The 14,789-nt window shown below is 47.5% G+C and overlaps 2 protein-coding genes across 4 annotated transcripts in view; both read right to left on the bottom strand.

Annotated features, from left to right (window-relative positions):
- The window catches only part of KDM3B (lysine demethylase 3B), a 61,914-nt gene extending 60,536 nt beyond the window's left edge, over positions 1 to 1,378 (bottom strand). For all 3 annotated transcript variants that reach the window (XR_011048864.1, XM_068409214.1, XM_068409213.1), the window contains exon 1: positions 1,123 to 1,378. Coding sequence is in view for 2 of the 3 variants with exons in the window: in XM_068409214.1 (XP_068265315.1) it covers positions 1,123 to 1,293 (171 nt within the window). In the remaining variant the exon portion in view is untranslated. The remainder of the gene's footprint in view (positions 1 to 1,122) is intronic.
- A 2,277-nt stretch (positions 1,379 to 3,655) lies between these two features.
- Positions 3,656 to 14,500, bottom strand: LOC137667940 (C-terminal-binding protein 2-like). Its single transcript, XM_068409193.1, has 9 exons — positions 14,384 to 14,500; positions 13,602 to 13,756; positions 13,365 to 13,509; positions 10,822 to 11,028; positions 9,995 to 10,209; positions 9,081 to 9,211; positions 8,782 to 8,909; positions 8,126 to 8,246; positions 3,656 to 7,161 (listed from the first exon to the last, which is right to left on the bottom strand). The coding sequence occupies exons 1-9, from the start codon at positions 14,430 to 14,432 to the stop codon at positions 6,993 to 6,995; spliced, it is 1,320 nt and encodes a 439-aa protein (XP_068265294.1). The 5' UTR covers positions 14,433 to 14,500; the 3' UTR covers positions 3,656 to 6,992.
- Between the last annotated feature and the right edge of the window lie 289 nt (positions 14,501 to 14,789).

Genomic DNA, 14,789 nt, shown 5'->3' on the forward strand with positions numbered 1-14,789 from the left:
ATGCCTCTTTTTTCCCTCCTCCTTAAAGAAATAAGGGAGCAGCGAGAGGGCATTGCCACAGCTCTCAACCGTGGACGCAGGGTGCCAGGCCACCTGGGTTTGCAAAGCTAAAAGCAGCATACTACTTCCTACTGCTAGCCCTAGTTGCAGTTCTAAAACAAGGCCAAAGAAAGCAGCACCACTATAGGAAGTCAAGGAAACTTCTCAAAGTTGGAACTCTGCAAAGAAGCCCAAAGAACTTATGGTAACACCAACAAATTTTTAAAAAGCTAATCATAAAGAGAACTAACAAAACTCTTCACAAACACAGAACCTCATTCCCCCTAATATGGGTCACTTTAATAGCCACAGTTCTCAGAAGCATGCCATCACTTACAGTGAACACTTGCAGAACTGACACGTGCAAAGAGAAACAGCACAAATGTCTTTTAAGAGCTCTTTCTAAGATCTCCACCCAAACGTCTCACTGAGCTATACTAGAAATAAACCAAACAAATGCTAAAGAGTGTTTAAACACACTAGAGGAAGCACAAATTCCTACAGCTGAAGACAAAATCTATATCAGAATAAAATCGATAATCCCCACTCAAAATTACCAAGGTGCATCACTGAGGCTGATCAAGAATACTTAACATCTTCCCGGGAAAAAAAAACAACACAACCCTTAGAAGTTACATACAGACGTGTCAGCACCAGAAAGCAGAAACGTCCCGGGCGCGTTTGCTTCACACGTTAAGTTACTCCCAACCACCGCACCTGAGGCTGCCGGACCCTCTCCGCCCCGAAGAGACCCGGGTCCCGGCAGCTCGCGGGGCCGCTCCGCCGCCGCGCTGGCCGCAGGCCGGGCCCGCCGCTCCTCGGCCCGGGGCGCGCCCCGGCAGGCCCGGCGGGGAGCGGCGGGCAGCGCGGCCGCAGAGGGCGCAGGTCCCAGCAGGGCGCTGCCGCGACCCGCCCGGGGGAGGCGGCGCCCCGCGGCCCCGGCCCCGCCGCCTCGCCCGCACCGCAGCCCTGCGCGGCAGCGGCCCGCGCCGGGAGGCCGCGGCCCACGCGGGCGGCCCGACCCGCGGCGTCCCCGCCCGCGGCTCCCCGTCGCCCCAGCCCCCCCCGCCGCCGGGGCCTCACCGCCAGGTCCTGGGGCACGGCTCCGCTCATGGCCCGCACCGTGCCGCTGCGCCAGGCCCGGGAGGGCAGCGCAGGCCCCGGCTCCGGCCCCACCGCCTCGCCCTCGCCCGGCCCGGCCGCCAGTAGCAGCAGGAGCCGCTTCCCCACGGGGGAGGCCGCCGCGTCCGCCATCCCCGACGGGCAGGAGCCTCCTCCGCCGCCGGCCCGAGCCCACCGGTCGCCGCCGACGCCCCGAGACACCGAGCAAGCGGCTGCCCCGCGCTGGGCCTCCGAGAGCCGCCCGCCCCAATCCCGGCATGCACCGCGCTCCCACAGCCCCCCCCCTTCCTCTGCCCCACAGTGCCGCGCGCCCGGCCCTGCGGAGCGGCGGACGGGGGCAGGGCCGCGCTGCCGCGCCTGGGGCTCGGCGGCCGGGGGCCGGGGACAAGGCCCGGCGGCCTCGAGGCCGCGGAGGGGAGCGGGAGGCGGGGCAGTCGCGCAGCCGAGGGGCCGCCGGGAGGGACGGGCCCCGCGGCGGGGCAGGGCAGTCGCTCCGCCGGGAGCAGGCGGCCTTCCCGCGGCAGGGCCTCTCATTAGCGCCAAGCCCAAAATCTGAACTTATCACAGAAATTAAGGAGGTTTTACCTTCATTTCGAGGTAAACGCACACAAAAACCAGTACAATAACGGCTTGAGATGTGGGATCCGAGGTGCGGGTTTGGGTGTTTCAGATTGGCACGAGTCAATGCTCTGCGCCCCAGCGTGTCACAGGCCTAGGTACTTTGCTTTTCAGTGAGGCAGATTTTGAACAGGCATTTATTTAGGTGATTAAGGTACAAGATTATTATGTTAATGAGATGCAGCTATCATGATTATCTTATACCTTTGAACGGTTCTCATGTAGAATGGTGCAATGCCCTAAACCTCTTTTTCAACATACTTGAACAACTGCAAAATACTTTACTGCTAGAGAAGTGACGTGCAACTTTGCATCTCTTTCTGCTTGTGCAGTAAAGGCACAGTAGCGCTGATAGAAACTGGAATGAGGAGCAGATGCTATACTCCATACCAGCACAAGGATACTCGTGTGGAAATAAGTTGTTCTCTTCTCGTGCATGTACTGTTCCTCACTCTGAGTCACATTTGGCACTGAATTAGCAGCAGCAGAGGCAAGTTGCTTGCTTTCACTTTCATTTATTCAAAATGATTGTGCCAGGTTGTTTTAAGTAGATAACAACGTTTCATCTTTGTTACTTTCTGCTTAGAGGGATGCAATTTATTGTACTGGGAAATGGGGAAGGTGATGTCCAATACCAGCTTGTACAATGTGCCTGTCCTCAGAAGTGTATTTCATAATTTCATCCCATTATCTGTACTCCTTATAGTGCGATTTTAGTCCTGATGTGGTACACAGATAAAATACTGAACAGATTCTAAGATGATTACATCAAGGAAAGGTTCAAAAAACTTTTGGAAGTGGGGTCTGCCTTTGGTATTTTGAACTACGTAGAAATTAAGAACCAACATTAGTGGCATCCGAACTCTGCTCTGTCCTCCTCTGCTGTACAGCAATGTGAGTTTTCATTTGATTTACTACATGCCACTACTTTTACTAACTGCCCCCCCCCCCGCCTCCTTTTTTTCATGAAACATTACTGAAGGGTGGCAGAGCCATTATGTCTTGTGTCCATGTGATTGCCATAGTACATCCAAGATCAGTACTACATTCTTTGAAGACCAGGCTTAGCCTTCATGTCTTAAGTTTCTTTACTGAAACAGTAAGATCATCAGCTGTGTATTAGAAATAGTACCACCATGGGACAGATTCCAAGTGGTCCTATGTCCCCTTCCCATTCCACCAGCTCCAAGACTGAAATTGCCATGAAAAAGCAGGCCAGCATTTCCCATATCCCATCTCCTGAGCACAGTGATGGATATTGCAAAGGCGTGTAGCACCAGCTAGACAGAGTGGTATAATCCACCAAGAAGAGGAAGGGGTTTCCTAACTTTCGTTAATGATTGACACGGAGCATAGGCCATAAAACATGAATTAACTTCCACTTACGAAATACCTAACCACTTTTCTATACTCATTCTGTTGCACCGACTTTTATTATGTTAGAAAAATTAGTTTCATGGGCTAATTTCATGTATTAATTTCAAATACTATTTTACTGCAAAAGGGTGAAGACAGCTACTGCTGTTTACAGATGTATATTTAAATTACACACTTAAATGGCTGCAAAACTAGTTCCCACAATTTCAGCTTGTGAGAAGTCACGTAAGTAAACACTAGGCTACATCCAAAGCTGTGCCTTAACCATTGAAGGTGGCTTCTTCTCCAGTCTGCTACCTTCACAGCCTTGAGCGATGGTCAGTGCTCCAGAATCCAAAGTCATTTGCCAGAGTGGCTGATCCAGGGAGTGATTGTGTGGAAGATCCAACTTGCCTGGTTTGAGAAAAGCAGGACTGATGCAGACGCTTACCTGTACAGGTTTTCAACCCTCCCCTTCAATATGTATCTAAGGCCACCCCTTCCATAGACAGCAGCCATGTTCTTTGGAGAACTTTATTAAAATATATCCAAGAAGTAATCAAACATTTTCTAATGAGTCAGAAGAGACCTGAAGTGAGAAAAACATCTGTACAGAGGACAGTGCTGTAAGTTTTTGTTTACATGCTTTATTTCAATGTTTCACAGTTTAGTCATTGCCTACAAAAATATATTTCTGAAACTCTGAGTCCTCTATAAAAAAGCTGGTCAGCAGCAGTGACCCTGACAAACACAATGTACCTTGGGACAGTGTGAGCACCTCCTGTAAGCAGGTTAGTGCAGCTAGGGCACTTCTGCCTCACCCTGGGAGACTTCTGCTCTTTGGGATTAAAGCTCTACACTAGTTCTGAAGGAAGGCATTTAAAAAAAAAAATCCTTCCACTTCTGTATACTGCACTAAGCTTGGGAGGGGAGCTGTAAATCAGTGTATCGCACAGAAGAGAGTGCTAATAAAGGACTTGGCACTCGGGATAGAGAAGACCACATGGTACTTCAGTACTGGTAAATTTTTCTTTGAGCTATCTGTTCAGAACAGCCTTCATCTAGTGATAATAGGTTCAGTCTATAAGCAGAGGTACAAATGGTGTACAAGCAGAGTAATCCTATAAACACAGAGTCCTTCTTTGAGGTCATGATAAGGGTTCTGTTCGTTTTTACCTCGACATTTTCTGCTGTGGCTTTAATCAAGGGGAAAATAGCCTTCATATCCAGTCACAAGCCTGCATGGTGTTGGATAGAACAGAGCCACTATCAATGCTGTCAGCTTCAACTCCTCAGTACCCATAACTGGAAGTATTTCTTATGACATCAATTATTGAATTCCTGTGCTTACTAGTCACCAGTATATCTAGGCACCAAAAAAAGAACTGAGAAACTCAAGTGTCCCCCAAATGAGATCTTTCCACTCTTCCTCTGCTCAGTTATTTGACTGGTCTAGAGAGATACTTGCAGTTAAGAAGCAGGGGAAAAAAATGCTGCCTCTTTTAAAAAAAATAAATCTACCTTGCATTGTGGTCTAGAAGAGACAAGGTCAATGTACTCTGATACTCTGATCCTCTGTATTCACGAAGCTCATAGCTAGAAGCCCCTTACCACAGAATAATCTCAGACCTGAACCTCTAAGCAGGGCAGGAATTTTCAGCAGCAAATAAGGAAAGAGTAGTTATTGACAGACTGCCTCCCTAATGTGGTAATAGACAGAAGATGCGCTCTCAGTCCCTGAAAACTTTTCCCCATCTGCCTGTCAGAAGAACAGCTTTCTGAGCTAGTAGCTTGTAAAATTTAGATTTCCTAGGGATTAGAGAACTCTGCTGGTTATTTTAGGTACAGCCACAGTCAAAGTGCTTCTGAGCTCTACGCTTTTGTCCAGAAAAGTGCTCCTGTAACTTGTGCCTACCACCAGTCCCAGTCTGATCTGCTAAACCTGAGCAGCCAACGAGGTATCTGAATTTTAAGTAGAATCAGCATCATCCATGAAAACACAGAAGCCAAGAACCTTCACCAAGACAAATACCTTATCAAAAAAGACACTCAGTGCTAGAGAACTAATATCATCTCACTAATGCTAAACAGTTAAAGTGTAAAATCTGTAAGAAAACACCTGAAGTTTACGACTTGCCTGTTTTCCTTTCTTGAATTGCTGGGGGGGGAGTGGCAGGGTGGAGGAGAAAGGAATGAATCACTTCAGTGTATCAGTAGTAAGCCATCATATGAAGGCAGTATTGGAGAAAAATTTAAAACGAGGAAAAAAAAAAATCTGAAAACTTATTGACTCTGAAAGCTTTCCTCAGCTTCCCAAACTATAAACAGCCTAAACAGGATTTTGTCCACACCTCAGGGTGTATTTCCAGTCTGTTCCCAGCTGTTCAGCTTCCAGTCACAGACATACAACAGAGGGAAAAAAATCAAGGGAGGCAGACAAACCCACACATCAGGTATGCCTCCCATACAGCACTTACTTCAATATACTCACACAACATGAACAAACCAATCAGGAACTGTTACCTCTTGTGCATGGAAAGGCTATAACTAAAGTGTAACAAGGTGAAATTAAAGGAAGATTTGGAATTAGGAAAATCTCCCGTGGAACCTGTTTTGCTGAGGACTCCGTACCCCTCAAAGAAGCGATTCCTGCTCAATCATTTGGGAAACAGGAAAAGCCTTTAGAGCAACAATCCTGCCTTGGCTTCAGGTGACAAGCTAAGAGTGTTCTTTCTCCTTAGTATCACAAGGCTTATTCATGTAAAAAATCACTGTCTTGCCCCACCTGCTACTGGAGCTGCAGTATATGCTAGCAGAGCTGAAGTAGATACCAACTGTTAAAAGCTGCCTTCTCCATCAGCACAGAGACAAGTGTCACTAGCACTGGTATGTTAATTCTAGTTGACGCAGCTATGCCAAAAAAAAAAAATCTGTAGCACAAAGCTTAGAATTCTAACATAGGTAGATACCTTGTGGATAAACACTGCCATTAGACTGTGAGGTACGTGTGTGTGACGAACCAGCAACTGCAAGTTACTGCTACTTGCTGTCTCCCAGTCTAAGTTTTTCCCATTTCTGCATTCTCTTGCCTTCTCTGAGTTGCACAGGCTCCACGAACTATTCCGAAGCCTCAAAAACACAGTGGCCACCTTGATGACATTTTAATCCCTTCCAAATTATTTACAAGTCTGGCTTTGAGACTGCTACTTTTAACTTCAGGCCTAGTACTGCACAGACAAAACTTTATGCAGTCAAGAACTATCAATGCCTGCACTATATCTGTTCTCACAGGAAACCTTAATTAAAACAAGCGAAGTAACACAGAGCTGAGCCTAGGCTGCATTCTGCCAAGGGCATCATAAAGACAATAGTCTCAACTTCTCCAATTCACTAATATTTTTCTAATGTTCCCCATGGCTACACTTAGAGAGGTTCAGCCAAATTAAATTTAAGCTGCAAGTCACAACTGAAAAGCGTGCACTGAAGTCTGGTGTTAGGAACGCTGAGGGCCATCCCCGATCAGGCAGCTCCACCTTCTGTTTTCAAGTGCACAAGGAGAGTTCCCTGTCACAGACAACCGAGACGGATAAATGGGAAAAATCATTGGTTAAACCAAGGATTTCTGAGGGGAGGCAAGGTCACTGCTGTCCTGCCCCAGAGAAGGAGAAAGATTCATTGAGAGATTAAAACTAAAGGGTTACAAAATAAAGGCAAGAGCTAAAGTTTGCCAGTAATGAAATGCATTCTCCCGTCCTGTATGAACAGGAAACAGTCTCTGTACGGTGTTAAAGAAGGTCCTAGGAGGACATACCCTCCTACTTTTTTCTGCTGCCGGAGGAGAGGAGAGAAAGATGCTGCTATTGGTCAGCAGGAATCTCTCTGTCTGCATCCAGTTTGCTCGTCTCTCCTGGGGAAGGGGTACGCGGTGCAGAGTGAGAAACAGGAGGGATCCCATGAGCTACAATCCCTTCCACTACCGGTGGTTCTGGTAGCCCAGGGGTGGCTACTCCCACTACTGGAGGAAACCTGCAACCAACAGAAACATAGACATTACAGGCTTGTCCAACAGAGTTATGCAAGGGGAAAGGAGCCGTGCCCCCAGGCACTGGCTGAATACAAATCCCTTTCTAACAGACATCATCTGAGACGGAACACAGGAAAAGTCTGAAGAGTAGCAGCTATATCCTAATACCAAATGACACCTGTTCTCAGACAGGCAGAGATAGTCTCAGGTCACATACTAAGCATCTGGAAAACAGGTACAAAGCAAATGAACTCTATCCCAGCCAAAACCAGCACAACTAATAAAACAGCTAGACATAAGATGGAAAACAGGACAGCTATACTCATGAATTGCTAATGAGCTATTCTTCCATTACTTCCATTCTGCCTCTCTGTGCCTTCACCATAAATATATCCAAACCTCTGTAGATCTCTCTGAGAAGGGAAGAGAATATATTTCCTACTTTGCAGATGGGAGAAAAACAGAAGGGAAGCAACCTGCCCACAATCACTTGGCAGGTCTGTAAACAACAAATAAACTGAAATACACCCGTGTTTAGGCCACTGCCCAAATCCACTGGACAATGTCTCTTTATTAGTCCATATTTCGGCTACAGATAAGAACTGTGCTTTGTTTATACAGCCCTAATGATATGCACAACTTCTAAACGTTAAGATCCAGACCTCTTTTCAGGCACCCAGGAGGCTTTCTTATATTAAGATACCTCTTGGGCAGGTCTTGCAAGATTTTGAAAAATAACCAGTACGCAGCTGCAACTAAATACAACCAAGTAAATGTTAAATCTCAGTACACCTTCAGAAGTGCTGCTATTAAGTTTCTGGAAAGAGCTCATATACAGAGTGTATAGGAATGGAAACACACCTGCTTGCAGGTACAAGCAGTTCTCAAACCCAAAGAGGGATGTTGGCCTACTTCAGTAGAAAGATATGCTTGGAAGCAGTAACTTGGGCAACCTACGTATCTCACCTGTAAGCTGCAGCTCCGTTGAGTTCTGGGTGGACAGTTGCAGGATCAATACTGGACCACTGAGCTGCTAACAGCAAGTACTCCTTATTAACACAGTTCTTCAAAGCATCAGGTATGTGACCTGCAAGAGCGCCAAGAATGACAAAAAACCTGCACACAAGTAGGAGGGGCTCATTCGCTGAAGCATGTACAAAGGAAAGTAGAAAGGAAATGCACAACATCTTTTCCATCTACCTGGGAATGGGAGACTCTCCTCTGAACAACTGGTCTCCGGAGAAGACAAGAAACTGATCCTTCCTTCCCACTTCTGTGGTCTTGTGGAAATTATTGGCCACAAACTGCAATTGCCAAGCCTCACCTTCCCCAAGAGACAATATGTACTACTCCAGAAAAAAGGTGTACAGTATAACTGTCAAAGGCATTATTGCAAAGTATTTGGAAGATGTACTAGGTACAAGGCTTTCCCAGGGAGGGAAAGTGCCACTCCTGCATTAGTTACAAGATTTTCAGAAGGCAAAGAGACAATTATCAACTTATGCTCCAGAAACCAGTTACTGAGTCTAAGTTTTCAGAACAATCAGCATAATCCTTGCAGTGAACTAACAAAAGAATACTAATTCAGCAGCAGCTGCAGAGCACACAGTCTTCCTCATTACCTGTAATAGCTCTACGGATCTCTTTAGCTGCATCTTCTCTGGATTCAATGGAAGCCTGCTCACTGTACCAGGCAGTGTGAGGGGTGCAGATCACATTGGGTGCATCTTTTAAGGGCCCCTGAGCAAAGCTGTGGGGAAAGAAGGGAAGAGGGAAAAAAAAAAAAAGAGGTTTCTCTCCAGAAGTGATAACCCCATCTGTCCTCTCAGGTATCACCATAACTCAGATAACAAAAAACCAAAAGAATCACCCGGCGTAGGTGAGTCAGAGGATAGCAGCAGGCATGCAGGTGCATCGTTACCTGAAGGGCTCAGACTCATGCACATCCAACGCTGTTCCTCTGATTCTCCCCTCTTTCAAGGCTTGCGCTAAGGCTTTCTCATCTACCAGCCCTCCCCGGGCCGTGTTCACTAAGAAGCAGCCCTGGCGCATCTGGAAGAAGACAAATATTAAGTGGGTTGAGAATGAGACTTTTCATGGAAGCTAAAGTGAGTGTTGGAAAGTCTACTGGAAATGAGCAGGAGCCTGCAGTGACTAGATGAGGCCTGGACGAACTAGGAGTGCGCTCACTGCAAAGCTAACCACAGGGGAAATGCCTGCAAGCAATGCTTGAGAAATTTGCTTTAAAAATGGTCAAACAAAAGCACAAGACAACAAGGGCAAAAGTGGAACTCTCAAGTTCTGCACTCCATATTCATCCTACTACATTAAAAAAGAAAGAGGACATGAATCAAGTATTGAGCTACACAAAACTGGACTACAACGTCCAGATGTCTCTTGTGAAAGCACTGAAAAGCACTCATAGACTAGTGGAGTAGAGCCCGAGACTGACTTTGCAGTGGGCTTGGGCAGAGAGGCTTTCGCAGAGCTGTATAAAGAAACTTACACAGTCCCAGCCACACCACATCTGGCTCTAACCAGAACAGTCAATTATGCATTTTAAAGGTAATTTGAAATTACTGAATCACCTAAAACATTCTTTATAAGTGAAATGACTTGGCAAAAACAGCCAATCCTATTCTTCTCTTAACATGAAATTCTACACAGCACAAAGCACAGGCACCCGGATCCACACGCTCCCAGCCTCCAAAGGCAGCAGGAGGCACACGACAGAGGCAGCAGGATTCACACGCTCTCAGCCTCTGTGAAAGCAGCAGTTTCTGTTTGCATTCATTTCCACAGTGCTCTGTGGGGGAAATCAAGCTCCTGCTGCACCTGTTTAATAGTGAAGTCATTGATGAGGTGATGGTTATGTTCATTCAGGCTGCAGTGCAATGTGATGCAATCGCTGTGCATTAGTAGATCCTGCAGGGTTCCTACTCGTTGTAAACCCAAGGATCGCTCCACTCCATCCGGCAGATAGGGATCATAGAAAATCACGTTGAAGCCAAAGGACTTGGCTCGCAGAGCCACTGCCTGTCCAACTCGGCCTTCACAAAAGAAAACCCACAATCATCAAGGAAAGGTAAAACAAACTTTAAAGACAAGATACTGGGGGTAGACTGGTAGCCTACACTGGAGTTTACTGCCAGGGCTCAACCTACTGCAGCCCTGGAAACTCCTAGGATTGCCGTAGGGATCCAGAGGAGGTTATTCAGCGCTGATCCCATGTGGCTAATTCTAGTCCTTCCCCATGCAATAGCCAGAACTTAGCCTAGAAGGAGCTCTGTTTTTCAAACCAAATCTGGACCCAAAGGCAGTAATAATCTGATTACAAGAACCTGGAGGAGGAATTGGTAGCTTTCAGGTGGCTTTGTAACTGACCAGAGCCTAGCACACAGGGAAACAGTCACTGAGAAGAGCTGTCTGAATGTTCCAATTCTTCTAGCCATTTGAATATGAAAAAAAAATCCCCAATCCCATGACATACACCCAACTCTTGAAGATATCCAGCATCACAGAATAGGGCACTAGCACTCCTTATGAGTCAGTGTGTTTCACAACGAACAGCTGTAAAATTATCACTTTTTTCAGTCTGTGATTCTTAGGTTCCCAAAAACTTTCACAGTTCACTTTTCAATCTAACAATTCCCATCACTTACCTAGTCCAATGATGCCCAAAGTCTCCCCACGGATACGCACAGCGCCTCCAGCCACCTCTCGAATCTGTTCTACACTCGAGGCTCGATTCCCTTCCCGCATCGCCTGATGTAGCCAAGTAACACGGCGATAGAGGTTCAAGATGTGGCAGAGGGTGGAGTCAGCAGTCTCCTCTACTGAGGAGGAAGGGACGTTGCAAACTGCAATGCCTACAAAGCCATAGAGGTCATATAAGACTTTTAGCATCACAACGCTGAGCCAACATAGAACTCTTCAGCCATAGGTGCTGGAAGATAATCCAGTACTCCAGAACTACTGCCAAGAAACACGGGATTCATTTCAGAAGCTCATTCTACAGCAACACAGATGCGACCAGCCAGCTTTTTAACCGCAAGGAGATACCATTCCTTCCTTATAAATATCCATTTGACTAACACACTCACCAGAAAAAAACTAGGCTGAAACAAGAAAACTGGGTCATAAAAGTGATGCAAGAAACTGACTGTTTTAGAAGATCGGCATCCAAAAAGATGCGCTCATTCCAGAGATACTCCTGACAGATTAACTGGCAGACTGTAGAAGAATTAAGACAGATGGTTGAGCTCTTTCATGCCTCACTGCAAGAACCAGCTTCCCCACGAGCAACAATAAGTAACTAACTCATTAAACGCAGCGAGAAGCCACAGGAGCCTCTCTAAATCCATTTTAAGTTACACTTAAAAATAACAACACATAACACTCCTGCTCTAGAATAACATACAGCTACAAGGGACCATAAAACCCATGGCTAGAACTATCAGGTAAATTACTAATGCAAACAGAGTTAAAGTCCTGGAAGCACAAATTACTGTCAGGAAAGGCAAAGATGGAACACTGTCGCAAAATCTGTTCATTCCTGAGCAGTCTATTAAAAAAAAAAAAGAGGAGTGAGGGGGGCTGACAACATACCACTTCACTGCTGCTATCCTTCATTCAACAAACCAGCCAAGAAATAAAAATACCTAGATGAAAAAATGGTCTCTTCCCAAACATAACCCTAGCCACCTGCCAAACCAAGGGAGGTCTTCCTCCTCAAAAGCCCACCACCTATCTAAAAGCTAGGAATAAAATCTATGCAATGGTTGAAGGCACATAACATTCAGCAATGCATCGCTCTCCTGTGAGCGTATTACAGAGGAGACATTAGACTACAGTCAGACCACAGTCTCCCAAGAGAGCTAGGAGAGCAATGGCCACACACAACCTCAGGTATCTGACTCCTTTCCCCTATCAATTCCTTTGCAATTGTGCCATAATGCCACACAGACAACTCGGAGGACATGAGGAGAGGAGACAGGAAAACCTAACTTCTTTTAATCTCACTGGCTACCATCTCATTCAACGTCAGGCAAGCCACATGCATTCCTCTCTTACACAGCTAGACACAAATTTGTGTTTCCATGCAATATTATGCCTAAATGTGAGAAAATGCAAACACACACGACAGCCCTTTTGTCTGATTTGAAGATTCAGAACACACAAGGAACAGTATCTTACCTCAGAATGAATTAAAGGGCCTAGACAAGCAAAAGTGGCAAGCAGCAGTCTGATGGTGAAAGAATTTAGACCCATTTCTCCTTGGATTAATGAGTGTGGAGTGGGGAGAAAAGGAAAGCTTTGAAGAGAACCTGAGGAGTATTAGGTTCCAAACAGCCCAAAAATGTAATGGCTGGATGAGAGCCAAAGACCTTGTCAGGAACTCCTGAGATGATTCAGGTGAATCACTCAGATGAGAAACCTCTTTAGGTCTAATTCAAGCACTAGAAAAATATGCTCTCTATTTATTTGCAATTAATCTGTTCTTACAGATCTGGAAATTGTAATGCCTATTTCAATTTTATATATAAATACTTGCATTTGATTTAAGCTTAATCTGATATGCGTTAGATTAAGAAAGGTTTCAAATCACTGACACAAACCTAAAAAAGAAGGGGCAGGGTACTTAGATGATCCACCTCACCTAGGAGACTACAAGGTCCAACAGTCTCACTGCCATTTGTTTAATAAATAGCAGCTTTTTGTCACCTGATCCAGAGACTCTTCACATGCCTAGGCCTCTAAAGGGATCAGTAATAAAGTGTTGAATCAGAACCTACCTGCATATAAAAAATTAGCAGGAAAACTCACTGATCGAGCATTTACAGTGAGTTTATCCTGCATCAGCATTTACAGGCTGCTTTCAGACATCAGAGTTTGCTCAATTCTTTCCCCACAAACAACCCAAAGCCACCTCAGCAAAAGTTATCCAGACGCTGTATACAGGTTTCTGAATCCCAAACAACAGCAAAGACACTGACATCTATAGTGGATCAATCTGAGAACTGAGAATCTTTCTTCAAGTCACCTACCAGCTCTGATATTGGTCAGCTTCCTAAAGATGCCTGATACTAAGCAGCTCCAAATAAAAGGTTTCAAATGCACTCAGCTATAAAGCAGAAAAACATCTGCCATGTTCCACGTCACATTCAGTTCTGATGGCAACAGAGCCCTAATGGTGTCATCATACCTAACTCTGCAGCGGATTTGATGTCAACATTGTCATAGCCACTGCCAATACGCACAATGACCCTGAGGGCTTTGAATTTCTCCAGATCCTGACGAGAAAGGGTAATGGTGTGATACATCAGAGCTCCTACTGCCTCATTCAGCACCTACAACAAAAATGAGTCCAAGTCAGTCGCTGCTGTGGTTACTCTAAGAGGCAGAGCTCTATGTCCGAATGCTTGCACATTTTCTTGCCCACCTTTTCATGGATTTCCTGAGTTGACTGAGCATCGCAAAATGCCACTGTAGCAACATCCTTCAGGATAGGCATCTCCACAGTGCAATCGCGTCCATCCAGGAGTGCAACCAGTGGCCGTGCCGGCATCGGGCCATTCACAATAGGAGGCCGTATGCCTGTTAAGAAAGTTATCAGGAATGATTACATGAAAGGCAAGAATTCTGGAACCCTCATTTGCTAGTCCAACAAATCACTAGTTCTGTTAGAGTCCTATGGTATTTAGGAAGGAATTAGTCAAAGCGAAAGAAATAAATAGGAAACAAAGAGGAGGAAATTAAGCTAGAAAAAAAAAATCCCTCTGTCACCACTATATAAAGAAAAATAAAACACGTTTAATCAACACTGAGATAATAGAGGTGGTCTGCTCTGCAGCACGCCGTCTTACTCTAGGCTCCTGAAACTAGTTACAAAGCCACGTCAGGCCCCCTCCCCGCTAACCTGGTCCCCCCCCGCCTCAGCACGCCGAGACCGTGAAGTCTGTTTCCTTCCCAAGCGCGCAGAACTCGCACGTTCGCAGGGCATGACAGCCGCTGGCAGCCGCCCCGTCCCGAAGGACGAGGCACCGACGCCGCCAGCAGCGGGGCCGCGGGCAGCCGCACCCGGAGCCGGTGCCGGCAGGCCTGCCCGCCGCATCAGGGCCCGCCGCCGCGGCCGGCGCTGGTCCCCGCCGCCCGGGCGCTGGGCGCTGCCGGGCGCGGCCGCACGCGGGCCGCCGCTGCCGAGGGGCGCCCGCCCCGCCTCACCTTCGCAGATCCGGTCCAGCCGCTGCCGCTTCACTTTGTGCCGGTCCATGGGCCACGCCGGGCCGGGCTCAGCGCCGCGGAGGGACGCGCCACCGCCCGCCGCCGCTCGCCGCCGGCTCCCGGGAGGAAGCGGAAGGGCCGGGCCACGGCCGCGCGGCCCCGCCGCCACCGAGGCGTCGCCGCCGGGGGCGCAGCGCGCTTCCGCTTCCGGCCCGCGCCCGCCTCCGCGGTGCGGCTCCGAGCGGGGCCCGGCGGCGCGGCGGTGAGCCGGGCTCCCGCGCCGCCGCACTGGGGCCTCGCGGTCCCCCGCGGGCCACCGGGCCCTAGTTCTGCTTGGCCGTCGCCGGCTCCGGGCCGCCTGGGGCCTGCGGGAGCGGCGTGCGCCTGCGGCCCGGGAACCAGGGCC

Source organism: Nyctibius grandis, chromosome 10 (genome assembly GCF_013368605.1).
Source record: "Nyctibius grandis isolate bNycGra1 chromosome 10, bNycGra1.pri, whole genome shotgun sequence".
Taxonomy (NCBI): Eukaryota; Metazoa; Chordata; class Aves; order Nyctibiiformes; family Nyctibiidae; genus Nyctibius; species Nyctibius grandis.